The sequence below is a fragment of the Xyrauchen texanus genome, chromosome 14 (assembly GCF_025860055.1).
Source record: "Xyrauchen texanus isolate HMW12.3.18 chromosome 14, RBS_HiC_50CHRs, whole genome shotgun sequence".
Taxonomy (NCBI): domain Eukaryota; kingdom Metazoa; phylum Chordata; class Actinopteri; order Cypriniformes; family Catostomidae; genus Xyrauchen; species Xyrauchen texanus.
In genome coordinates, this window is record NC_068289.1 from 16,909,282 (window position 1) to 16,937,227 (window position 27,946).

The 27,946-nt window shown below is 37.2% G+C and overlaps 1 protein-coding gene across 3 annotated transcripts in view; it reads right to left on the reverse strand.

The window, feature by feature from the left end:
- Positions 1 to 27,946, reverse strand: part of LOC127654861 (disco-interacting protein 2 homolog A-like) — a 201,834-nt gene that overhangs the window by 64,130 nt on the left and 109,758 nt on the right. For all 3 annotated transcript variants that reach the window (XM_052142367.1, XM_052142366.1, XM_052142364.1), the window contains exons 2-4: positions 13,533 to 13,604; positions 2,917 to 3,033; positions 2,618 to 2,737 (exon numbers count right to left, since the gene is read on the reverse strand). In XM_052142367.1, the coding sequence (XP_051998327.1) occupies positions 2,618 to 2,737; positions 2,917 to 3,033; positions 13,533 to 13,604 (309 nt within the window). The remainder of the gene's footprint in view (positions 1 to 2,617; positions 2,738 to 2,916; positions 3,034 to 13,532; positions 13,605 to 27,946) is intronic.

Consider the following 27,946-nt stretch of genomic DNA (forward strand, 5'->3'; position numbering starts at 1 on the left):
AACTGGAATTAGTTGGTAAGACACTATATTTCTACTGCACAACTATTGTACTGAAAATAATTGGCAACCTGACCTTTAAAAAAAGGAATAATTCTTCTCAAATCCCCTTTATACTTAACTAGCAGTAGCTATCCTGGAAATCAAATCCAAAGGACAAACACAGTTTAACTCAACAGACCAGGGATACACCATCAAAAACAGACAGAAAGTGGGTCAGACAATGTTTTACAAGGTTTCCAGACCAAAGCAAAAACCCAAATCAATCACACTGCTATAGGCTACAGTGTTACCTTAGAGTGAGGAAGAGGGTGTTCACGTGCAGGCCATTACAGAATCTGCAGACTTTTTTCACATACCATACATGAGCCAGCCAATGAATGTATTGAATGGGAATGTTAATGGATAGCTTTTTAATTTTCTCCCCTGATTTTAAGCATAATAATTCTTCTGAATGTATGTGTATATGGAATATGGAAATGTATGTTGAAAATGGCAGTATGATCAAATTAGCCAAACTGTTTTATAAACAAACAAGGAAATGAGATGTTGTTTGTAGAGCTTTGTGAATGACGGACATTCAAATTAGGCAAAGATCTTTGGATCTATGCAGATTCCACGTTGGGCCGCATGGGCCACGCCTTAAAACAGGACCATGCCAAGATTGAAGCTCTTATGTATGTATGTGGATTAGGGCAAGGGGCAAGAGGCGTTATCAGATCATCTCCTTTAGAATAATCAGACAGCTTTTCCACTATTTGTGTGTGACATACTATGTCCTTGGCACAAAAGAATAAGTGGACCATGACCAATCCCCAAAGGGGATGACCCTAAATGGGTCCCGTTATGTTGATCTGACCCCACCCTTGAACCCTTAATCCTGTTGACCTTTCACTGATGTCATCGTTCTGACTGCAGAAAGACAGAAGAGTATATCAGGCCACGACCACTCTGAAACTCATTAATACAAAACAAACAGTGAGACTTTAATGTAATCCACACTGAAGGGCAAACTGAAAACATTACACAAATATGACTAGCTTATCTGAGCACTGGGTCTAATAATGACTTTAAAACGGAACTAATGACTTTTAATACTAAATAATGAAGACACCCCCAAAAGTATTGAAATACACTGGCCAAACTTTATATTAAGTTTCTTTAACTACTATTTACTAAAATTAGAGTACATTCAATACAATGTACTTATTAAATCTCACAAGATATCACATATTAGCTGCTACTGAGGTTGAGGTACGGGTAGGGTTTAGACTAGAGTTAGTTTAGGGTAAGGGTTGGGTTAGGTTAAGGATTAGTGGTAAGGTAAACAGACTACAGATGTAATTAAAATTAGGTACATTAAATGTAAGTACAATGAAACAACACTTATTGTATGTACATAGTAAGTATATTGTATCAAATGCTTAAGTACATAGTAATTAAATACAGCTAATATAAAGTGGGTAAAATAAACAAAATAAGACAAAATAATGTCCTATTCTAAAAGTAAGATCCGCACAGATGACTGAAAGGAAAGAAAATCCCAAGTCAATTGTTTCTCGGAGGCAGCAATAAGGTTTAAAGAAAATGAAGAGAGTGGGTCCATCATTTTCTGGAAGTATATAAAACATCTCCATATGCAGATGTTATATAGGTGTGTGGCACAGTGGCCTGGGATCTGACGAGTACTGAGGAGCAATTCTTCTGTGTGTACAGAATGAGGACATATTCATAAAACTGTGCATTCCTCTACTAGGGCTGAATAGATCAAAACGTCTCTTGATACTATCAGGGGACTAAAATGCAGATAATAAAACTGTAGTCTTTTGAAGTGCTTGATTATATAATTTTATTGAGTTGGGACTGTGTTTCTAATTTAAACATTTTGGGATTTATTATGTTTTAAATGTTGATCTTTTGCAATATCTGGCTTTAAAAGCCTTTTATTTTACTTTTTAATTTCTTAGAATTTCCACAGGTTTGACCATGAATGGCTCATTGTAGGTCAATGTAACTATGGGTTCTATAAAAAAAATTATTGCATTTTCTAATGGAACAAAACAGAAGTCACATTTACTTTTGTTATAATAAAGCTAAGTAGATGTCTTCCCTTTTATAGTTTTAATATGACTTTATAACATTTCTTTTAAATCATACATACTACAGAAAATGAACAGTTTAATTGAGGTTTTGTGGTCTGCGTTGCGCTGTTAAGTGCTCTGCATTAGTTGCGCAGCGCTGTACAAATGAGAGGTGCATTTAGCACTCGGGATAAACCACTGAACATCTTAAGGGGGATCCAACACACTAGATCATCTTTTATTATCAAGTAAGAGGAGTCTTCATTTCAGCTCACCAGTGCTATGAGGTCATTTATAACAAAATTATTCAGGAAAAGAGTCTACATCAGGGGTGTCGGAACAATATGTATAGACACTTTTCAACTCGGCTGTGTGGATTTAGTAATAACCCCTGGTTATATGTTTTAATATGTAAGGGATAATGTACAGTCAGCCGGTCATTATTGCAAAATAATCCGGAGATCAGAGACAGGGTGATGAGGAGGACTGTATCCCTCTTTTGCATAATGTTCTGTCTGTGTTGTGTCTGTGGTTTTTACCTGGAGGTGTGCATGCTTCAACTGAGGACTGCACTAGAACAGAGCGTCTCTTTGAGGGCATCGGCATCTTTCTCTCTTTATATTTTGCCAGGGCTGCTTGTACTGCTTCTGTGTGCAGGTCTGTGTAGACACAATTTTAGACAACACAGTACAATACCATTAGACAAATCCCAACTAACAAGATATGACAAAACAAGTTACATATTAATAACTGTTTACTAACAGCTTTTGAACAAAAACTACTAAAGCAGATGCAGAACAAAAAAATGGCTAGGTTTGTTCCAGAGAGCTGTTCGTACCTGATCGGAAGCGCTCATCCCTTGAGGCAGCCGCCCTGGACTTGTTCTGTTTAGAGCCTGGAGGAACCACGTGTGATGTCTGGATCCTGTGCTCTATCTGCAGAGAGGGATCTACACCTGCACACAGGAGACAACACAACATTAGCATCTCAGCTGAGAGACAAATACATTACATACATTTCCATACTTGACATTTCACCTATTAGCAAGCTAACTGGTGTAAAACAAATCAAGAAAAGGGCAATTATATCGAATTGACTGAGCTGCATGGGGCATGGGGTTGCTAGAAGGAGAAGTAATTCAATGAAGAATCAACAAAACCAGCATTGCAGAATAAAAGGTCACTCTTTAGCGATATATAAAAAATATATTTAAGCAATATTACACGAGCAACAGTGCTGTTATACTGAAAATTAGCTAGGCTGCAGATAATCAGAAAAACAGCATGACTGAGTGCGATATTGCTTTTATACAACAGTTCGGTAAACAACATGTTTACATCGAGTAACTTACAATTTAGGCACAGTAGGGACAGTTATTTTGTCTAATTTTGCTCCAGATACAAATAGCTTGCTTGTCTTTGAGCAATCCGAGTGATAAAAACAGGAAAGCATTCCAGTGCTGTTAAACTAAATATCAGCACTCTTAGGGTGTGTTCACAATTGAGGTTCAGTTCTCTTGGTTCTCTTGGTCCGCAAAAAAGAAAATTATACATTTAGTCGTGGTTTGCTTAACGTTCACACTGGCATTTTTAACACCTAACCTAAAATACAAAACAAGAGGCATAAGAATAAGGTCACAACCTGATAGGACAGATTTTATGACTTATATTTTGTGACGGAACTTGCCGAACATACAAAACAATGCTGGCTGCTGGGCTAAATGCGCTCATTGGATTTATGTATATATGGTAGTATTTTTTACCAGCTGAGAACAAACGAAGTGCTAAAAAAAATTTTAAGTGTCAAAACAACAGCAGGAATTCCTCCGTTGCACACACAAAAGAAGATATGCTGCAAGGACGGCTGATGGCGGTTCTGTACCGACCTGTAATGGGCAACATAGCTCCTAAGATGAGAAGAACCAGGTGTGCTTGAGGTCAATATTAAAGGCAAATTACTTCCTGTTATTGATCTGTTTAGACATATTTGGTCCATGCTGCATTCATATATCAGTCGAATCAGTCGGAAGCGGACTGAGACCCACTATTCAGGCGGTCTCGTCTGCTTGTTTGGTGCACACCAAGGTTTGGATGGCAGCGTTCACAATTGTTCAAATGAACCGCAATCACACCAGAGCAATCACACCAGAGATCGTTTTAATCGAACCCAACTTGCCAAGTGTGAACACACCCTTAGAAAGCTGCTTGACCAATAAGATTAAAGGACCAGCTGTCTTGCAATAAAGAAAACATTCTTAAAGTGAGTCTTCTAATAAACCACTGAGTTGAAACTATACAATTTCAATGCTATCCTTCCATTTAGTTTGCAGAATAAATCCTCTTTTGACTTCAAACTTCTCTGCTATCTGGGTAATACGATACCTTTAGATCAATCGACCCTCTACACCACATCAGCTCTGAACAGAGTTCTCATGGTGAAGCTGTGCTGATGCAGAGACTGCAGCATTCAGAACACTTATTCAATCCTGACAGACATGGGCTGAAGAGACACAAATCGTCCATCAGCCCAGGGCACTAGAGTTTGTTCTGATGTGACAGTTATATGGTAGTAAGAGTAATTTACACAGTACGAGACCATATTTTCTTTTGAAGGTGGTGGAATGATTTCACCATTGAAAACATCTCACTAATAAGCGTTGCTTCACCAAACTGGCATATACTTTTGCAACAGTTTTAAAATTAAACCATTAGAAAATATAAACACAAAGCATTTGAGAGAATAATTCATATAAAAGTGTAAATTCTGAGTGCCATGACAAAATCATGTGTATGTTTATGTATGTTACAGCTATGTGAAGAGGGATTTTGGATCAAACTTTGCTGTGGGTGAGGCTACCATTGGCGAAACCACAGATATAGAAACCAAGCAACCAACGAAATGTCTTGTCTTTTATTGCTTGTTTCTGTTATGGAGAGCAACAAAAAGAGTGTTTATCATGTTTACCTGGTTAAGAGTTATAGGATGTAATAAGAAAATGGAAACAGGTTTAATATACAGGCAATTAAAATATAATAACAATATTAGGGCTGGGTATTGATACAGATTTTCTGATTAGATTCCGATTCTCCGATTCTCGATTAGATTAGATTCCGATTTGATTCAATATTGATTCATATGGGTATTTTTTCACTTATAATGTTCCTTTTGCTTACATTTGAATGAAATTCTCTCCCAGCTAATGCTGTTAATTTTACTGGGGACCTTCTTACTAGGTACATTATGAAAATATTATTTTGACTAATTATATTTGATTAGTTTTCCATCATTTTGGTCACATTTTGGCTTTTTAAAAATGAACAAATCCATGTATTCAATCAATAAATAAGATATTATATTTCATATATTTTTTTGTTGCAAGTTTATTGTTTAATTGCATAATTTGTACTATTTACACGTATTTACATTGATTTGTTGAACACGTTAAAAACCGGTACTGTCTCTAACAAAAAACTGCATTTCTCATTGTAGTGGGGGGAGTGCATAGAGTAAAAAGATCGACCCTTTATCGAGATCATTGTTCAAATAATGATCGCGATGGATCGGAAAATCTATATTTTTACCAACCCCTAAGCAATATACATTCAAGTTGCATATAAGGGTGATAGTAATGCTTTGTCATCATTTAAAAGTCAGGCAGCAATAGCTTGAATTTTATTAAATTTTTTTGCAATACACAATACACTTTTGCAGTCAAAGTGCATTCAAATAATTTTTCAATGTCTTAGACGAATCATGTTGATAAATGCACTGTTAAAAACACCAAACATTCCAGGGCTTCACTAAATGGCATATAACATCTGCAAGGACAACATCAATTCATCCAGAGTAAATTAAAGCTTATAACTTAATGTTAATTTATTTATGTACTGATTCAGGTCTTAGCAAAGATGATTGCAGATAAAGAGTTCACAGCATCATAGTGTGTGTGTGTGTGTGTGTGTGTGTGTGTGTGTGTGTGTGTGTGTGTGTGTGTGTGTGTGTGTGTGTGTGTGTGTGTGTGTGTGTGTGTGTGTGTGTTTGTGTGTGTTATTAGACCGTATAAGCAGCTCTGTTCACTCACACTAATGTTATCAAGTGTGTTATCACCATTAAATTACACTTTGTTCTTTTTAAGTGACTGTGATAATCATTTGCCTTGATTCTGATTCACAATCTCCACAATCAATTTTCAATCAAATTAATGTGTAATTTAAATATTTATTTTACAACAAATGTCAGATAAATATGTCTTATAATGTCAGTCTTAATTCAGACCCACGAAAGAATATTATCAATTCTGTTTGTTAAATTATTCTGCCAAAAACTGTGCCGTTCATGACAATCTCCTATTAATTTTTATGGGAAGTTCTGCAAAGCTTATCAGAGTAAGCAACGCAAACCAAGGTGGTGGAGCTTAGCGAAGGGTCAATTACAGATTCCACTGTACAATTATGGATACTATGGTAGCACTATGTATAGGATGCCTATATAATTTTTCACATTTGTTATGAACCAAGCTATCAGTTTTCCTTCTGTGTAAAATCTGTTCTAATGCTCTTTAATTGTAGGAAAAATAAACTGGCTTTGTTTGTTTGCCTTCGGCAATTCTATAAGATGACTGAACTTAATCAGTAGGAGTCCCAACTTCTCACAGTAACATAAAATGGGTATATATAAATAAATACATATTTGACAGATGTTGTTATTATCAGTAAATTTGAATTTGCAAATTTAAGCTCATAGTGACAAAATATGAAATATTATTGGCAACTGCACTTACTGTATTTGTGCAAAAAAATAATACAATCACTGTAGGTTTATGTCCTTAAGTTTTTTTAAATTACAGACAAAAACTAATCCTTTTTCATCCGTGCAACCAAATCAGGTACTGTAGAACTTAGTGGCACCGGTCCCACTGCTCTCATATATATTAGTCTTGAGCCCTGCATACATTGATAACTACAACGACTTCATATTTAATCTCAGCCACAGACAGAAAGGACTTCAGCATCCCTCTCAGATAACTTGTAATAAACTTACTGATAATTTGAGAATAAGTGATGGTAAGTGACACGTCACCTCTGCATTTAAACCATCTGTTGGATTAAATTTCAAATGACAGGGAACTCAATGTCAAGAGGAGTTCTGTGAATGTGAGAAATCTCCTCCAGCTCAGAAAAAGGCTCAGACTGATGACTCATGCAGTATTGTGGTTATGTAAGACCCATTACGCAGTAGGCATCAAAGAAGCTTATGGTCTGATCTGAGGTCTGGTGACCCCTGAGATCCGATGAATGCTAAAAATACCTTTGAATTTATTTATAAGGAATCCAAGACAAATTCGGTATTAAAAACTTATGGGGGAAAATTCACCAAAAAATAAATATGTACTTGTGGTCTGCACCCAATACACTAAAGGAACTATGCAAATTAGGTAACAGCACACAAGCGCTCACAAAATTAGTACTGTACACAATTTACATGCCGCAATTGGCCAACTTACGGGTCAGTTCTGAGTGCTGTGTTGTGAAGAAGGCAGCAGACTACTATGATCTTTCACACTTTACTGGACTGTACAACATCTCTCCACCACTGCGATCCGGGAAACTGAAATGTTTTTTTTAAATGCCAAAAGGGTGCTCCTTTACACAGCACATCTGGATATATTTATATAACACTTTTCTCCATTATTTAATCATCATTTGATGGACAACTCATGTTATGATCAGCAGAACATGTTTTTAAATCAAATTTGGTTTAGCACAACATTAATTGTGGTAACTGCATTAAGAATGATTAAGAATTTTGTGAATAAGGTGCATTCGCATCCCTTTGTCATCAAATCTAAATAAAACCAAACAATTTATTCTTTGTTAAACTTTGTGACATAGGAGAACATTCATCACATTTTAAGACAGGTTGCAACCTACTATCTTCATGTTAAACTGTCCTTTTTCCTACAAAGCCAATGCAAAATACACAAGATCGTTTACCTCCAAACCCTTTGCCTGGCAACCACTCCAAATTGAGCTCTTACCCCTACAATTATTGAAAAGAACTCCAGTTGACTGCATTGACATGGCACAGTATTCATTAGGGCTTTTCCCAATGAGGGCCAATATTCATTAAAACACCAAACTGGGCTCAGGACAGGTCACATACGTAACCAAGGGATACAAAGACATACAAACAACATGCGTTGCAAACTGTAGGACTAGTTTAGGATATAGTAGGATATTCTACACTAGAGGTTCATCCACCAAAAATCGACTTCAACATCCCATTAAAAAAAAGGATGATTTAGAAAACTTTACAATTCAGATTTGTGTTGAGAGCAATTAAAACGAGCACACTTTAAACTCTCAGGAATGCCGTGCACCATATACTTCCATTGTAAGCGCACTACTATAAATGTGATTTTTTTCTTCTTGTTTTTACAAACTGAGGAAAGAGTTGAAAGGATTTCCTGTGGAAACACCCGGAACATCCCTTTTAAGTATCTCTTGAAATGTGTTCAAATATCTCTGGTTTCCATTAGAACAGCTTAATATCTCCAATGATTGCACAGTAATATCATAATAGTACTAACTATACTTAGAGAACTTCTGTCTCAAATTTTAGTCTCTGTAGGGGCTAGACATACTCAATTCATTCTGCTCTGGTTCCGGGAAACACTTGAAAACCTCCAATCCTGCTTAACACAACAAAAGCTTACTGACTGCAAAAGTTGTATCAGGACAATAGGGTACAGTCTGCAACATCAAAAGAAATAGGGACTGCTGGATCATAAGATCTAACACACAACACACACACACACACACACACACACACACACACACACACACACACACACACACACACACACACACACACGTTGTGTTTCCATGTTTTATGGGGACTTTCCATAGACATAATGGTTTTTATACTGTACAAACTTTATATTCTAACCCCTAAACCTAACCCTACCCCTAATCCTAACCCTCACAGAAAACTTTCTGCATTTTTACATTTTCAAAAAACATAATTTAGTATGATTTATAAGCTGTTTTCCTCATGGGGACCGACAAAATGTCCCCACAAGGTAAAAAATTTCGGGTTTTACTATCCTTATGGGGACATTTGGTCCCCACAAAGTGATAAATCCACGCTCACACACACACACACACACACACACACACACACACACACACACACACACACACACACACACACACACACACACACACATACCCACGCACACTCTATCCAGAACAAATACATGTATCCACATTGATACAATGTCCTGAAAGTGTGTAATTTCAACAATACTGCTTCAAAATCACCCAGCTATGTGCAAAGATAACAGATCCAAAACTGCTCTAGTAACTCTGTCCAGTTGCTAAGCAAAAAAAAAAGTCCCTCCACAGTTGGCTGATAAACAACCAATCACATCCCTGCTTTCAAACAACAAAGATTGTTACTAGTCAGATCTTGACAGAATGTTTCAGATGTTTAGGTAACAATATAGCCATTAGAACGGTTAGTTTATGGCGTAATTTGCCAGTCTTGATCATAATGAAATTTAAAATGGTTAAATGAAGAACAGAATAGAATAAAAAGGCACAGACTTTATCAACTAATTAAACGAACCTACTTACGTGAGACATAGCTACTTGTGCCTGTACAATACAATACTTCTAATTGAAAATTCCAGCACTTTATTCTTAAAATCTTTGTTTGTGTTCAACAGAAGAAAGGAAGTCATCCACATCTGGGATGGCATGAGAGTGAGTAAATGATGAGAGAATTTTCAATTTTGGGTGAAGACAAAGATAATATTTAATATGACTGAAGTGGAGACAGACAGTGGAGAATGAATGGAATAATTCAGAGAGAGAGAGAGAGAGAGGGAAAGAGGGAATGAGATTGGGACATTTTACAGGCTGGACTCGAACTTGCTTTACCACAATAGCATCATGATTGAATATGTCAGCATGTGGGCTAGCCTTTGCATCACAACCCTGAAAGAAACTTTCATGAAATCACTTGGGTCCTGTCTTACACTTTCAGTTTCTTTGTTTATCAGTGCACACTAATTGTGAGTTCTGCTTACCAGAGAGGACCACGGGAAAGTGTGGTGTGACTGGCATGTCTCTCCACCAGCTCAGAAAAAAAGCAAAGACAAACCCCACAATGGAAAGCCATCTCTCCTGTAAGGCTAATTTAAAATGAAGCTCTCATTTCCTGTTCTAAAGCCAAACCAAAAAAATATAGAGTGGAGGCCCAGACAGACGTTCACTTTTCCACAAGCATCATAAAATATTTATATAGGGCCGTTCTAAAATTAAACACACAAGAAGAATAGATTGCGCTTGCCTTGCAGCGTCCAGTGAGGGACAGACTCCTGAGGGGGTTGTAAGGGCAGACGGGAGAAGTTCAAGTATTGACAATCAAGTGTGAACAAAATCATCAAGAGATTCCATTGATCTGTGTAGAGGGAGATAGCCTGTAACCTGCTCTCTTGCTGTAAACCTCAGGCTTTCCCACAAGGTCAGTGAACAGAGATGAAAATATAGATCAAAGAGCATCACTGTTTGAATTTTAAAGGAATAGTTCACCCAAAACTTTGACTTTTGTCATGATGTACATAATTTTCTTTCATGTTGTTCCAAACACGTATGACTTTCTTGAAATTCAAATATGGCATGTTTTACATATTTGAATGTGCATGAATGTGAATACAATTTGAGAGCTACGGTGGAGGGGAAATTTTTTTTACATATTTTTGAGTCTGTTCCTTACAGAATCCTATTGCATAGCTTCAGAAGACTTGGAATATATATTGAGTATTTTCGAATTTAGCCTATGTCATACATCTTGACAAATCTATCAGGATATGTGTCGCTAAAAACTGCAAGCAGTTCGGCAAAGTTATACACACAACTAGCTAACTAATCACATTCATGAAACCAGCCAGTTAGGCTGTCATGGAAACCAGCAATGAGGCCAGATGCTCGGCAGCCACTGGCTAGCAGCTATCGATCCTGTTAATATGATATTGTTGTGTTCCAAACAAGACACCACTGACAATGCAATACAGCTATCAACTGAACACAACAACATCTCTGACATCAACTACATTGCTGTTTATTTCTGTCTTTTTAGGTAACCGTTTTTAATGTTTCATAGCACTGCCATAGGCAAGAAAGTGTTTCTTCTTCTTGTGATGTTAATTTGAAGTTGGAAAAGCAGCTTTTGTTGCATTACCGCCAGCTACTGAGCTGAATTGTTGAGATTTACAAGAAAATCTTTCAGTGGAGTCAAACATCAGCTGAAGATGTTGAAATTGGTGAAATTTCATCGAAAGAGGTGACACACATTATGTAGGTTTAATTCCTAAACTGGGTGCATTTTAAAGGTAGCTTACCATCTGGAGTTTACTTGGAAACATGTTTAATTTAAAAATGTTAATTTTATGTTTAATTAATTCTTGAGGTCTAACGGACAGGTGGGATGCATTTCCGCCCTCGTAAATGGAATGAAATTTATATCGTGATAAATATTGTTATCGATTGTTAAAAATATGTTGGCCATATCGCCCAGCCCTACTTTTACTGTGATTTAAGGGGCTCCAAAGCCCTAGTTTCCATTCCTTTCCATTGCATGGATAGGAGCCGCCAGGACATTTAGCAAAAACATCTCCTTTAGTATTCAGTGGAAGAAATTAAGCAGCTTAAAAACTACATGATGGTGAGTAAATTATGCTAGAATTTGTATTTTATTTTTATTTTTAAATATTTAATTAAAAAAATTAAGAAAAGAATTCAGCAAAGAACAGCAAAAAGGTTTTATTTCAGCAACTTAGGTAAAATCTCTCTCTCTCTCTCTCTCTCTCTCTCTCTCTCTCTCTCTCTCTCTCTCTATATATATATATTTTTTTTTCCTTTTTTTCTTTCTTTCTTATATTTCAGAGGTGAAAGTGCACCTTGCATATATAACTCTATCATGTCTATATTCCGCACATGAAAAGAGATATCATGCCTAGATATATGGGCTGTTGCTAGCCATCTGAAACCAAACAACAAAGGCAAGGACCACATAATTGAGAGTTTCAGGCAGTTTGAACCCTGCACTTAGACTTAAGCTTTGTAGTGTGGATAACTCCTTTTCCCCAGAGAGACACACACACATTGTTTCCATTTGTTCAGAGTATCCTTGACAGAACTGAAACCATGAATGTATTTCAGATCAATCTACACCGATGAGCCAAAATATTATGACCACCAGCTTAATATGTTGTTGGTCCTCCGCGTGCCCCCAAAACAGTGCGACCCGCCGAGGCATGAACTCTACAAGACCTGAAGATGTCCTGTGGTATCTGGCACCAAGGCATTAGCAGCAGATCCTTCAAGTCCTGTAATTTGCAAGGTGGAGCTGCCGTGGATCGGACATGTTGGTCCAGCACCTCCCACAGATGCTCAATGGGATTGAGATCCTTGAACTCTTCATCGTGTTCCTCAAACCATTCCCGAACAATGTGTGCAGTTTTCCAAGGCACATTATCCTGCTGAAAGAGGCCACTGCAATTAGGTAATACCATTGCCATGAAGGGGTGTACCTGGTCTGCAAATATGTTTAGGTAGGTAGCAAGTGTCAAATTGACATCCACATGAATGGCTGGACCCAGTGTTTCTCAGCAGAACATTGCCCAGAGCATCACACTCCATCCACCAGCTTGTCGTCTTCCCACAATGCATCCAGTGCCATCACTTCCCCAGGTAAATGGCAAATAACATAACAATTTTGCCCTTGTCAAACTCGTTCAGGTTTTTACTCCTGCCCATTTCTCCTGCACTCAACACATTGAGTACGCGATTCATCGCTTGCCATTTAATCTACCCAGACCTTGTCACGTGGCCTTGTTAGGAGATGATCAACTTTATTCGCTTCACCTGTGAGTGGTCATAATGTTTTGACTCATCAGTGTAGACTGCAATAAAATTCAGACCTCTCAAGAAAGTTAGAGGTGATGAGTGGATATTTTATGACCTAGAAATACACCATGTGCAACAATAATATTACATTAATCATTTACTTCAAAATATTTATCATTAATATTTGAATGCCTAGAATCCATATTTTACATTACATTTTCACATTCTCAATTATTTCTATTCAACCAAAATGCAAACATATGTATAAACTTGAAAACTGGGTTTTCATGTAATAATGAACTCACTGGAATCAAGGTACATTGCTGTACTAATACAGATGTGACAGATCAGCAATTGTTGTCCAAAGCACCATAGTCCAATGAAGATGAATCAGAATAAAGTCAGTAATAATTGCAATATACTAAACTAAAAAATAATCACAACATTATCGTGTTGTGACCAGATACCAATATAATATCATATTGCCAAGCCAATACTGATTCCCACCCCTAATGTACAGTGTATAAAGTGTGCTGTTTACCTTGTATCTGTGGTATGTAGGGTGCCAACAATTTCCCTCTTTTCTTTTCATAGCCTTTCTGTGTGATGTCACCTAAAGAGAGAGAGAGAGAGAGAGAAACAAAGAAATTGTGATGAATCATGTATTCTGTGTTTGAAAATCTGGCATCATATTGTCCAGTGTCAGCCCACCACCCTGGCACAGCAGGGTACAGAGAAAGTTCCCCACTGTGCTGGCGCTTTAAGACCTACACTTTTTGTACACAGTATCTACTGTTGGATACAGTAAACAAATATCAAATAAGGCCTCAGATGTTTGTGCTTCATTAAGTCTATTTTAATTATGACCAAGAAAGCATTGCTAGTTAAGTAAGAATCCTACTAGGACACCAGCACACCAGCATCCAAAACACAATATACAGAGGACCTAAAAAGTATTTGGATACTTAAGGCACAAGTCGTTGCATTAGATGATAAAATATCGAATCGAATGGCATTTATTTTAAAGACTGGTGACATTTCACAAAAGGAAATTGGTATACTGAGCAAAATTAAGACAAAAACATACATGGAAACTCAAAAGGTCTACTGTAGCATAATTTGTTTGAAGATGTGACATGGTTTGATATTTTGCTATATAATGCAATGCCATTCAGATATTTTTCAGTATAGCTTACTTTATGTGTCCCAATAAAATACAATTCCAAATCCTTATCTGAGCATACCACTTAACAAAGACGTCATGTATAAAAACAAATATAAAGGGACTGAGGGAGATTTACTAGACAAATGTTAGTCTATAACAAATGTTTACACCTAATATCATTCACAAGCACGTTGCTTTGTGATGGCACAAGAGATATAATGCACTTAATGTACTGTGCTAGACAGTTATAGCAGATGTCTAACAAATCAGCAGAGAATGATTGAACTTCTACTTCAAACTTCATAAACAGATATTAAAATATAATTTCAGTGACATACTTGGATTTTCCTCCAGCAGATATTGCTGACTGCACTCTAAATGGTTTGAGCTTTGATATGCACACTTAATTACAGGCTGTCTAGAAGACATGGAGTTTTATAAATGAATGGAGACCTTTCCAATCCGTGCATAATGCCACCACAATGGCATGGGCAGACGTTAGCCTGGCACACTTAATTTAATCTTCAATCACATGAAAGAGAAATAAACACTGAAAATCAAGCATCTGACAAAAGAAAACAACAGATCACCAAATCACAAAGCCACAAAAAGAGCATCAGCTGGAAATGGTGAGATGGTCCCGTTTGTGCCATGGGCAGCCGATTCTGTCCTCTGATGGATGAGCGGATGGATGGATGTATGTATGTATGTATGTATGTATACATGGATGGAGCAACAGATGGAGAGATGTATGGATGCATGGACAGATACATGGTTGGATGGAAGAATGGATGGATGGATGATGCATTAATGGATGAATGGATAGAAGCATGCATGAATGGATGCATGGATGGATTGATAAATGTATTGATGGATGGTTGGATAGATGCATGGAAGGATGGATGCATGGAAGTATGGATGGATGAATGGATGGACACACTGACAGATGGATGCATGGATGGATGGATGCATGGAAGGATGGATGGATGGATGCATGGATGGATAGATGGATGGATAGATGAATGGATAGATGCATGGATGGATACATGTATGGATAGATGCATGGAAGGATGGATGGATGGATGAATAAATAAAAGTACGTTTGAAAATATTAAATTAGATGCTAAACAAGCACATAATGAATGGGTGTGGGGCGTCCACCTACTTTTGGCAATATAGTGTAGCTGTATATTAAACATTAAATATTTTCCACACTTCATTTCACTGAGGAAATAAATAATACAGAATGCTTTGCTTCTGGTAGGGAAACTGAAGGTGCAGTTTAGCAATGCTGAGGGCTTGTATTAGGATCCTTATTCCCTTGTTATCCCAGATCACCCTGCTTCACTCCCAGACCTTATCCTGCAAAGAGGCTTTTTCTCCTCCAACAAAAGCCATATTGATTCAGCGTGGAGGCCAGGGCCCTGCTGACTGACACCACTAAGAGAAGTGAGGCTCCCAAACAGCCTGTGACACATTCCCCTCCCCGAGCCTTTCCCAGCCGCCTGGAGAGGATGATAAAAACCTTCACATAACACCGGGAGGGGGACGCTGGGAAAACATAACACTCAAACAGCTGGGCTGGCAAACAACATGTCAAACCTGTAGTTGACAACATAAAAAATATTTGACTTAAAGGGATAGTTAGCACAAAACTGGATATTCCTAACCCTTACCTTCATTTTATGGGAAAGAGTGTAAAGAATTATATATATTTTTTTAAATTCTCCTTTTGCATTCCGCCGAGGGGTTTGGAACAACACGAGGTTGAGCAAATAATGAGAGAATTTTGGGTCAACTATTCCTGTAAAGACGTGCCAAAGTTGACGCCAAAGCCCAAAGACAATAAACAAGGTATGAAAAGATGGATCAGTCCTCAGACAATAAAATCACTGACATTGTCAGCATTTCAACCAACAGAGATATATCAGCAGACACTGCCACCAGTGTGTACACATGCCCTGAGTCACTGCAGAGGGCTGAGAGGTCTACTGTCTCCAGGGTGAGACGCAGATCATGCAAACAATGCGCTACTGTAGCACAGCTCAGGCAGCTGACCTGACACATGTATTGTCTGCTCAAACACATAGCATAGTGCAACAACGGCAGACACACAATGGAGGGCTATTCTCCCGCCTACACAATCTCTCTGAAGCACTTCCTTCTGTTCCATTATAATAAGAGTTCAAATTTGGCTTGAGACATTTGCTAATTGTGTTCTCTCATCATTTCCTGTCCACACTTGCCAATTACTTGGTGACAGATGATTACATCCATCCATATTTGAACAGTTTTAAGTTATCGTCCAATAACAGTGCCTGCTTGACCAATTGACAGAAGTGTGAGCACCTCGATCGGTTTAAAACATTTTTTAACAATCAATATTTTCAGTAATAAAGCTCTGAGGAACACTGAAACAATTGCTCACCCTTAGAATTTATTTTTAACCCAACTTCTGCCATTTTTAAAATATGCTCTAGTTCAGACTGCTTGGAGATAGAAGTCAAAGGTCAATGAGCTTCCCCCCTGTGTGTGTTGAGAAAAAGAGGTGACGGTTGTGTGGATGGGGATCAGGTGCACAGTCCTCCTATATCAAACCATAAGAACTGGCCATTAGTGGCTGATGAATGCAGAGGTGGTCATGGCTACCACACATAGACACTACAAGCCTTTTATGTCTGCTGAACTGGGGTGTGTACATGCAGGAAGTTCTGAGTACAGATGCACACCTGGGAAGATGAGAGTTCATTCAGGCTTGTGACCACATGATATAAGCTACTATGGGTGCACCAATAACAATCACTCACTCATTGTGTTTGGTCAATATTTATTATAAAGTCAATATGAAATGGTGTTTGAGGTTTAAAAGTGGTCTAAATATGACATGCATAATTTTCAGTCACTTTGACCGAGGAACACATTTTGAGAAAGGCATTTATAATGATTATTTCAGCCAAAATGTAAATAATTATATTTTTAAAACGGTTTAGAGTAGAAACATAATAATTATATAGTTAGAAAGCCGAGACTTTCCTTTTTACTTTAAGTTTATAAAACTCAAAATGTGAACTCAAGTGACTCAAAGTTATTGGAGAGGACAGATTGAAAAATAAGTTGGCTTGGTGAAGTCAGCTGAAAAAGATATTCATTTCAGAGGCGGAGCAAGAGAATAACCTAGAGATTATGATGAAAGATTACAAAGACTTTCCTAAAATGTGCACCTATAATCATTCACTATAAGACCAAGACCACGTATTAAGGGTCCATTTTCATGTTGAATTTAAACATTAGCTAAAATATTACATAAATATGCTAGTGGTGGATTTCTATGGGGGGCAGATTTTGTGTGGGCTTAGTTATTGGTATCGGCTTCCCACTTTCGTTTCCTGTTCCATCCTCAGTACCACTATCACCATCAATGTGACTGCTGCCCATTGATTCCTGTCATTCCTAAGCAGTTTTAATCTATCTTGTCTCTCCATCTCCATCAGTCTAGATTTGACTGCAAACCAGACATGTATTTATATGCATTCCAGTCACAGACTGACCCGGATATTTCAGTCCTGAGCAATAAATTCTCATCTGGAGAGGAGATATGAATCTTTGTTGAATCTCATTTACAGGTGCCACTCAATCTTGCTCTGGGGACACATGGGCTTTTGAGCAGCTAAAAAACTCCCAGTGCTCTCCTCCATCCTTCTGAAGACTGTAATTGACTGATAGCTATTGAATAGCAGCTCTGTTTTACTCGAAAGACTACAACTAGTCCCAGTGGTTACAGAGTAGAGCGTAATTCTGCCAAAAGCATTTATGTCCACAAGGTTATATCCTTCTAAATCATTTTGGAAGCCTCATCCTTCACCATTCTACGATAACCTTAAATAGATAAAAAATTGCATTTGGAATGTTAAGAAAGTATGAAGAAACTTTCTGAAAATACAAGACACATTTATTTGTAACAGCAAAAATAATCTTCTTAATCAGTATTTTATGTTTAAATATCTAAACATCCTTAAAACAAGATACATTAGGTTGAAAAGAAAACCTGCATAATAAAGTACGATATTATATTCAAATGTTATTATATTTATTATTTTTATATAATAAATATATTATAATATATATATATAATATCCCCGCGACCCTGTACACAGGATAAGCGGTTGACGATGGATGGATGGATGGATATATATATAATATAATATATTATTATATTATAAATATTTATTATATTCATTTTATTAAATTATCCACATGGCTAATAGTCTTTTCTTATTTTAAACATAAATGTTACAATATTTACTTTAGTAAGATTCATGCTTAAAACAATTTATCCAACAATTAGCCAATGGGGTAAGAAAAATACACACACACAAAAAAATACACATCTATTTTGTGAAAAGTCTAATTATCTTACACAATTTTCCTTATCAACTAAACGTATCTTGTTTTAAGACTTGAAAACAAGACAAAAATGCATTTACATAGATGCTCATGAATTACAGGTTCACTCTACAGAGGAAATCCCAAAATCTTTGTTAAACCCACAATACAAATGTCCTGCATTCTAAACCATGTGCACACACAAGCACACACAAACACACACCCACACAAACCACTGCAGGTGAACATTTTCAGACAGGGATCTCACCATACACACAAGGTTCTCCTCCCAAAGTCTGCAGTCGTACTCAGTGTCTTCTGCTGTTCTAAGCTCTGTTCTGCTGCATCTGTGAACAGCCCTATCATTTTAAACAGCCCCTACTTCACCGTCTCACAAGCCAGAGACCCCCTGGGAACAAAGGGGAGGGGCTGAGCGATTAGGCAGCATTTAGGCATGGACCATCACTATGGAAGCAGTGAGTGCTTTACGTCTGCATTCAGTCTATTCCCATTCCATACAGTCTCAGAGATGCTATAAGCGTGACAAATCTCATTCTCCACCATAAGGTAGAAAAAAAGGCCAAGTGTTTGTTTGTCAGGCTGCTAACAATGATACAGTAAACTAATGTAAAGAGGTTCCAAAACATTTAAAACCATTTAAAAATGAATGTTCAACTCAAGTCAAGCTCTGTGGCACATTTTCAATTTCCCTTTCAACAAAATAAAACCCTGTCATACGAAAATACACGAAAACAAGAACTTTCTGTATTGGGACTTTAAACTTAACCTTTAAGCACTGAGGGTGTTTTTAAAGATTTCCTGTTTCAATGTCATATGCAAAATTAAATGTTTATAACTCAAGAAATACAAAAAACAAGGAGGGTCAAATTATTTGGTATCATTTTAAAGAACACTTTTCAAAAATTGTAATTATTTAAATTATGATTAATTTTGAGACTTTGGGTCTAAGAAACTGCTGAAAAATCACATTAGAATGTGAGGCAAAAATTTACTTTTTTTCTTATTTTTCTGATTTGACATTTTATAATAAGGTAGCTCTGAAAAAACAGCTTTTGGTTTGCTCCCAATCACGTCACCTGTAACTGAGTAAAATGTTGTGTTGATACAAAGCAATCAAAAGTTATAGCATTATAAAAATAATTGATTTTAGTGCAATAAAAGTGCCTCCAAATATACAAAAGCATTCCAAACATAATAATTTCACATAATAACTAATTACACATGCAAACACAACAATGACTAAAGGTTTGCATAGCATGCAGACATGATTTTAGAGTTTAATTCTGTGCCATTTCTGTCATCATTGAGTCTGTGTCACATACTTGGTGCCATCTCCTGTTGGCCATCAGTAACAGTCACAAATCAAATGTCTCTCTGCCCATATATGGAGGACTTTTTGCACCGATCTGAACCCTCATTTCCAATGATGTCATCTGATGCAGGAAAACTAATGTTTTCAGCCAGATTTCAAAATGCCAAATCGTTCCTGATACATTTAACAAATACATTTAAACTCACTTTTTCACAATTCCTGACATTTAATTGTAGAAAACATTTCCTAGATTAGGTCAGTTAGGATCACTACTTTATTTTAAGAATGTGAAATGTCAGAATAATCGTAGGGGAAATTATTATTTCTTTCATCAAATTCCCAGTGGGTCAGAAGTTTACATACACTTTGTTAGTATATGGTAACATTGCCTTTAAACTATTTAACTTTGGTCAAACGATTTGGGTAGCCTTCCACAAGCTTCTTACTTTAAGTTGCTTCAATTGTGGCCCATTCCTCCAGACAGAACTCAGAGTCAGGTTTGAAGGCCTCATTGCTCGGACACGCTTTATCAGACTGAGGTCAGGTCTCTTTGATGGCCACTCCAATACCATGATTTTGTTATCCTTAAGCTATTTTGCCACAACTTTGGAGGTATGCTTGCAGTCATTGTCCATTTGGAAGACATATTTGCGACCAAGCTTTAACTTCATGGCTGATGTCTTAATATGTTGCTTAAATATATCCACATCATTTTCCTTCCACATGATGCCATCTATTTTGTGAAGTGCACCAGCCTCTCCTGCAGCAAAGCACCCACACAACATGATGCTGCCACCCCCATGCTTCAAGTTTGGGATGGTGATCTTCGGGTTGCAAGCTTCACCCTTATTCCTCCAAACATAACAATGGTCATTATGGCCAAACAGTTCAATTTTTCTTTCATTAGACCAGAGGACCAGATGGGCTGGTTTGAGTAGTAACTTCTGATCTCTTGGGATCACACACAGTCTCTAGAATTTACTTCAAATGGTAAAAAATATCCAGTGAGCATCAGTTCTGAAGATGGAAATGCCTTGTTGATGAGAAGACTGGTTTGAACTGACAAAGTCTACGATAACTCAGATAACCACTCTGTACAATTGTGGTGAGAAGAATATAATCTCAGAATGCTATTCTGAGATGCAGGTTGGTGCTGTTTTGTCAGCACGAGGGGACCTACACAATCTTAGACAGGTGGTTTTAATGCTGTGGCTGATCGGTGTATATACACACAGTATATATATATATATATATATATATATATATATATATATATATATATATATATATATATATATATATATATATATACATACACTGTCTGTGTGTGTTTGTGCATGTTTAGGGTAGAGAATAAATACTATCTGTATGAGTTGAGTATATATATATATATAGAGAGAGAGAGAGAGAGAGAGAGAGAGAGAGAGAGAGAGAGAGAGAGAGAGAGAGAGAGAGAGAGAGGAAGAGAAAAGTATTTATTATATTTGAGTGTTTTTGTGTGTTTGACTGTGAGGAAAAAGAGACGAGAGGCAAAATCTCATCATCTTTCCCACCACCATCCCCTTAAACTCTCTTTCTTTCTCACACACACACACACACACACACACACACACGCATGCACACGCATGCACACACACACACCATTTCTTTACTGGATTTAAAGTCCACACAGTGCGACATTTAATCACAAAACAGCTGAATCTTCACAGAACACCAGAACATCACCATGACCAGCATGTCATTGGATGACGACAACAGTTCTGTAGAAAATGCCACAGATTTATAATATAGCACACCCCACTCTCAGGGCTACATCCAACTAATACCCGACTGCAACCTCTCTGCCTGCTGGCACACATAATAAGAGTGCCAGCCTGGCATATTGAGTGCCAACCCTGTCTCTCCTGCTTGGGCACAGCAGGACAAACTGCTAGTGATCACTACAGAACAAGATGCCACCTAACTTTTCTGACAGCAAACACATCATTCTTGTGAATGATGCCTGCTAGCATGGAAAAAGAAAACGTGTAAAACCATAGGACTAATAATGAGCAATACCAACACATTACCAGTGTATATTTAAGGAATCAAAGTCACTTCATCAAACACATAAATATAGATCCAACAATAAAACATCATTCATTTTCAACAAAAAACTGCCGGCAAGAAATATTTCACATGGAAAATTTCAAATCTCCATCTCTCTTTATCTCAATAGTTTTTACCTAGACAGCAATACGATTCTCCTACTTCTCAGATGTTTCTCCTGAGAAAAATTCCTGCATAATCTCATATGTGTGTCATCTAGATTTTCTGAAGAGATCTCAACAATGACTCAAACTGCGCTTAAATTCGCCAAGATATATAAAGTCTGCAATCGAAAGACAGACATTTCAGTATGACCTCAAACTTTTCTAATCAAAGTCTTCCGAGACCAAATTAACTGAGCTATGCCATCAACATAATTTTTATAGCACTATACTTGTAGTTTATGGCAAAAAAATATATTTTTATTTGTGTCTGTTTATATTTCTCCTAATAATTAATTTTAGGAGAAACATCTAAGTTGTTTCTTGCTACTTAAAGTTGACACTTTCAGCACAGAGTCTCCCATTAAAGAGCAACCTTTAAGCATGAGTTACATGCTTGCATTTTCCATCTAGGACCATAACGCACAGATAAAACTCATAATTACAAACATAAAATAGAATACTGGCCAATCCTTGGCATCTTTCAAGTTTCTAATCATGCCACTTACCTCTCCATCAGTGCATCTATGCAGGTATGGAAAAACTCTTCCAGAGAGCCGATACCAGTCAAATACTCAAAATCAAAAGCAACCAGCTCTCTCCACTCAAGACTGGACTGCTAGACTTCTGTCTGTCTATCTGTCTTGCATTAGGGCAGCCAAACCACACTGTAGAGTCAGGAACAGTGACTGCACATGTGCCCACAATTATCCAACCATGCAACCCTCACACTCAGTGATTCAAAATCACTAAAGCAGAGTCGGACAGGGGCTGTTCCCGTCGCACATGCTGTAACCAAAGTACAGGAATGAGAGGCAGGCAGAGCTCCACTCTGAGGTCAGATCAGGCCACCCGACACCATCAGGATGCAGGGTGAGTGTTGAAGTCAGGAGGTTGAGGTTTGGAAGTTGTCTTTGTTTCCTCTCACAGAGAAACCTTTGCTTTCACTATCTCTCTCACACATATATCCTCCTGTCTGTCCTCCTCCCCCCTCAACTCTCTCTCTCTCTGTTACACCTCCCCTTTATTTTTCTCCCACCCTCCTCTCATCCCAGAGCTGAGCCAGGCTGACAGATTAGAGTGTTAAAAAGGCTCCAACCCCCACTATCCCCAGCAAACCAAACCCAACTTAAAAAATATAGTTGCAAGGGACAATCATTGGGGTCCAAGCACCAATGGCTCTAGTAGACCATTAGGTCTTACAATTGTCATGTATATTTTTAAATGCAATTTGTTTGTTCTGCAAAGTCAACAATCTTGAATCTCCACTGAAAAGTAAGGGTTTGAGAAACAGCTTACAACAGGGCAACTAGCAGCCCACGGCCCAAATTTGGCACGCCAATCATCTTTGTCTGATTTTTTATTCAATTATCTCACATAAAAAAAACAGATCACTCTCTGTGCAAAACTCAGTGTTTGTAGGCGCAAGCCTCAGCAATCAGCGGTGAGTTTAACAACGCAAAATGGCGCATAAAACAGCATTCACCCGTCATCAGTTGTCCAGACTGGAGCATGTGTTTAAGCTTTTCTGTCGATAGTTTAGTTACACTACTTTGCTAAACATAGTTGAGTATTTGATATTTGATTGAACAAGTTATTTACAGTATATTAAATTGTTTAGTTGTGTGCTTAGTGGGGTCAAATCTACACATGTAAAAAATTATCACCGCAGTTGTGACAGAAATGTTGTCAGCACATACCGTTTGCACATTAGGCAATAAAAGCAATTTATTATGAAAACCAAACGTTCAAAGAAAATAAACTGTAAAGTTTGGTATTATTAACTTTTCTTGAAGTGTCAAATGATCGTGTCTCATCTGTTCAGGGTCTGTAGGGCTCATAAAAAAGTGATAATGTGAAACTGAACCTGGAAATATCCTGATTATATTTGGTTCTAACCGCTGTGAGTCAGTCCTCTCAATCATGAACTTCATCAACTCAGTTTGTTATTCTTTTGCCAATGACTTGCCTACACAAAAATCTGGCTCCTGAACTGAATATTGTGTGCAAATTCACAATATTTGCAGGAATAATTTTTTCCTCGCTGAATAGGATGATGCTTTATAGGGAAAATGGAAGAATATACATTTTCAATAGAAATTTATTCTTAAGTAAACATGACATATTTCTATAATAAACATATGAGGCTCTCTAACTTCTAAAATTGTTTTCGTGAACTGATGTTTTTAAACTCTAATGTGCAACATTTTTATCGAACTGAAACTACAACCATGTGAACACTTTATCAAATATATTATCAGCTCAACTAAGCACAAAGATTTGTGTTTTGTAAATTGGTAAAACATATAAAAATGCTTACTGGTGTGCATAAAACACCAAATACATAGTCTGAGCAGGACAAAAACATGTTCAATCCAAACCTCATCCAACCAAATATTCATAGGTGATATGGAATCCGATTAAAATCAGATTTTTCTTAATGCGTCACAGTTGAAACGGTCAGATCGGATTTCATATGTTTTTTTTTTTTTCATCATTTGCTGTGCGCAACAGTTGTTGTACATCAGATTTTGCGATGAGAAAACATGCTGCACTCCGAACGGCATAATTAATACCTTCACAGGGCACTTCAAATTTAAAACAATAATGATGGCCATGCAGTGGTATCATTACAAACAGAATTTCCAATAAAAATGACTTTTTTTTTGTTTTATTGCACATTTCAGCCCTACAAAACTCTCACAGTGGGAGGTAAATAGGGCATTGAGATCATCACTTCTAAATGAAGTACACCCATATGCCATTTATATGTTACAGGGCACACAGAGCACTGCAAACCTCTTAAATAACTCAGACATTGGCTTACTTTGCCCAAAGATATGCGCTAAGGTGCAGTAACCCATACTGGTTGTGAGAAACCACAACACTATAAAGTATTGAATGCCACGCAAATACAGGATGCTTGAGCATTTTATCACAGGACGTGGGTCCTCGTCTCACCATCAGATATTTTTATGCCAAGTACGGGACCCCAAGATAAAAGGTGTTTTCGTAATTTTGGCCAAAATACTGGACATCCCTGCTAAAACGGGCAGGAACAATACTAGCAGCAACAAACATTGCATATGTCACCTCTCCCATTTTAAGCCGTTGTCTGTGAAGAATGTTCATATTTGGATACTTTCCTCAATGAAAGCAGAATCAGTGGTACAATATCCATAGCTAAAATCTCATGCATGGTGAATATATGCTGTTTATATAAGTTTTCTGCATTACCATGACAACTAATGTGGACATAGCAAAATCAACTGTAGTCTGAACAGAAAAAAATCTGATCTGGACACATATAACTTGGAGTTTGAACAGTCATTCAAAAAAAAATCACATTTTTCCTGCTGTGTGAACAAAGCCATAGGTTCATGTAAGAACATGGTCCCATGTGTTTAGCACATTGTGCTATTTGGTTTCACTTAACAGAGCTGTTCATAGCTCAGGAACACAAACCATATGGTTTTAAGTCAAGGAAAGCATTTGTTATTATTTGAGGCTTAAATATCCTGCATATTTGGATCACAAAAAAATTCTTCTGATAAAATTTTGTAAGGGAGGTCTGTAGATGTAAACCAAATTTAATTTTATACCAAATTAAAATTATCGGAGATATACGTTTTGTAGGGATTTAATCATGGAATTTTCGATTCTAGCCCGTTCGGTTGCAGAGATATGAGTCAAAATGAGGGTAAGATGGGTGTGTGTTTGTGCACCTGATTAGTGGGGGGGATTTGGGATCATCCTATCAAGTTTGGTGTCTCTATGACTTACGGTCTCTGACAACCAGACACTTTTAGGGCAGAAAAAAAATAAGAAAAATAAGAAAATCTGTATAATTACAATAGGGTTTCAGCAGCTTTGTTGCTTGGCCCTCTAAATAAAGCTACAAACGGCAACTATTGGGGGCCAAGCCCATATGGAAAAATTACAAAAATAATTTTGACAGGAAAGGTCCTGTGGAACCCTAACTCAAACCCTAACCCTAACCCTAACCCTAACCCTAACTCAAACCCTAGCCGCCTTCAGAGGGCTGACGGCATATTCACTGTTCTCTTACAAAGTCATTCATGTTTTATTGTAGGGAGAATAAAATCAGAGTTTAAAGTAATGGAAAAACAGGATTAACAATAGACAATTAATAACTATAATTGTTGTTTTTAATAACAATTAAAAAAAACAATGATTTAAATGTAACCCTGATTATTTTTAAACAAATTTTAAAGATTTGTGCAACAGAATTATCAGATACACCTTGATTTAATCTAAATTTAAGATTAATCCTGGTTGGCGCAACCCATGCTTAGCCTACCTTTAATTACTCTTTGAAGATTTATAGTTATGTAGCACCCTCTGTTGGACAAACAGTACTGCCTTTTAGTCCCATGTCATGAAGGTCTTAAATACAGTTGATAAATGTAGTATTTCTTATGTTACAGCTATGCCAAATTTAAGAAATTTTACATGTTACCTCAGAATGCTCTTTTGTGCATGTATACTAAGCTTTGTTAAGTGTAAAATATTTGCTCACAAGATATGGGTCAATTAGTCATAATAGGCCATATCCAAAAACCTATCGGCTAATATCTTCTGAACGATTTGCCATATCAAAATTAATTTGACTTCTTTTTGTCAGTAATGTCTGTTGGTAATATACACACATTTTTGTGTGATTTGGGTAAACAGCAAAGGACGAGTTCGAGTTTTTCCAAAAAAATCTAAATGGTTGAAACGTTTTTGGCGAAAATGGAAATTCATGTGACCACGTGATTTGGAATCACTTATGGATTCACAGAAGTAAAAAATATATATATTTTTTTTATCCTATACAGTTTTGGAGTAAAAAAAAAAAAATTTCTCACCTTTTTCACCCCAATTTGGAATGCCCAACTCCCAATGTACTCTAAGTCTTCGTGGTGGTGTAGTGACTCACCTCAATCCCGGTGGCACAGGACGAATCTCAGTTGCCTCTGAGACCATCAGCCGACGCATTTTATAACGTGGCTTGTTGAGCGGATTCCCGCAGAGAGTGGAGGCTTCACGCCATCCACTGCGCACAACTCACCATGCGCCCCACCGAGAGCAAACCACATTATAGCAACAACGAGGAGGTTACCCCATGTGACTGGGCCAATTGGTTGCTAAGGAGACCTGGCTGGATTCATTCAGCACACCCTGGGGTTCGAACACGTGAACTCCAGGGGTGGTAATCAGCGTCTTTACTCGATGAGCTACCCAGTGCTTTGAGCACTGTTGCACAATTAGGATTTTCTTAAGTTATATCTTTGGAACAATATGACATATAACAATTATTTTACTGCCATTTCTGTTTATTTGTCGAATCCATTTTTTAAGAATATGTTTTCATTTGAACCAAAGAATATGCATATTTAATTTGAACTCTGTCACTCAAACGGCTGCAAAGTTATAACAGTTTTTTTTTTTTTGTAGCGTCCCCTAGGAGTGGAATTGTATGAAACTTTGGTGACATCTTCTAAATGTTCTGTTGACTGTGTACCGAGTTTGGTTAAATTTGGAGTTTGCATTGAGTATATATTGATCAATTACTCAAATCACAGTAAACCAAAGGAATTGTATCGTTAATATCTTTTCAATTTCATATGATATTTATTCAAATTAGATAATAAATATTACAACATTTCATGCTTTAGGAAGATGACAAATAGTAAAGAAAACAAACAATCATAAATAACATTTACTTACAAGCTAAAGGATACATTTTTACATTGATTGCAAATGTAGCATCAATATTTTCAAGTTCATGCTTTAAAATATTCAGCACAGAAAGTAGTTAA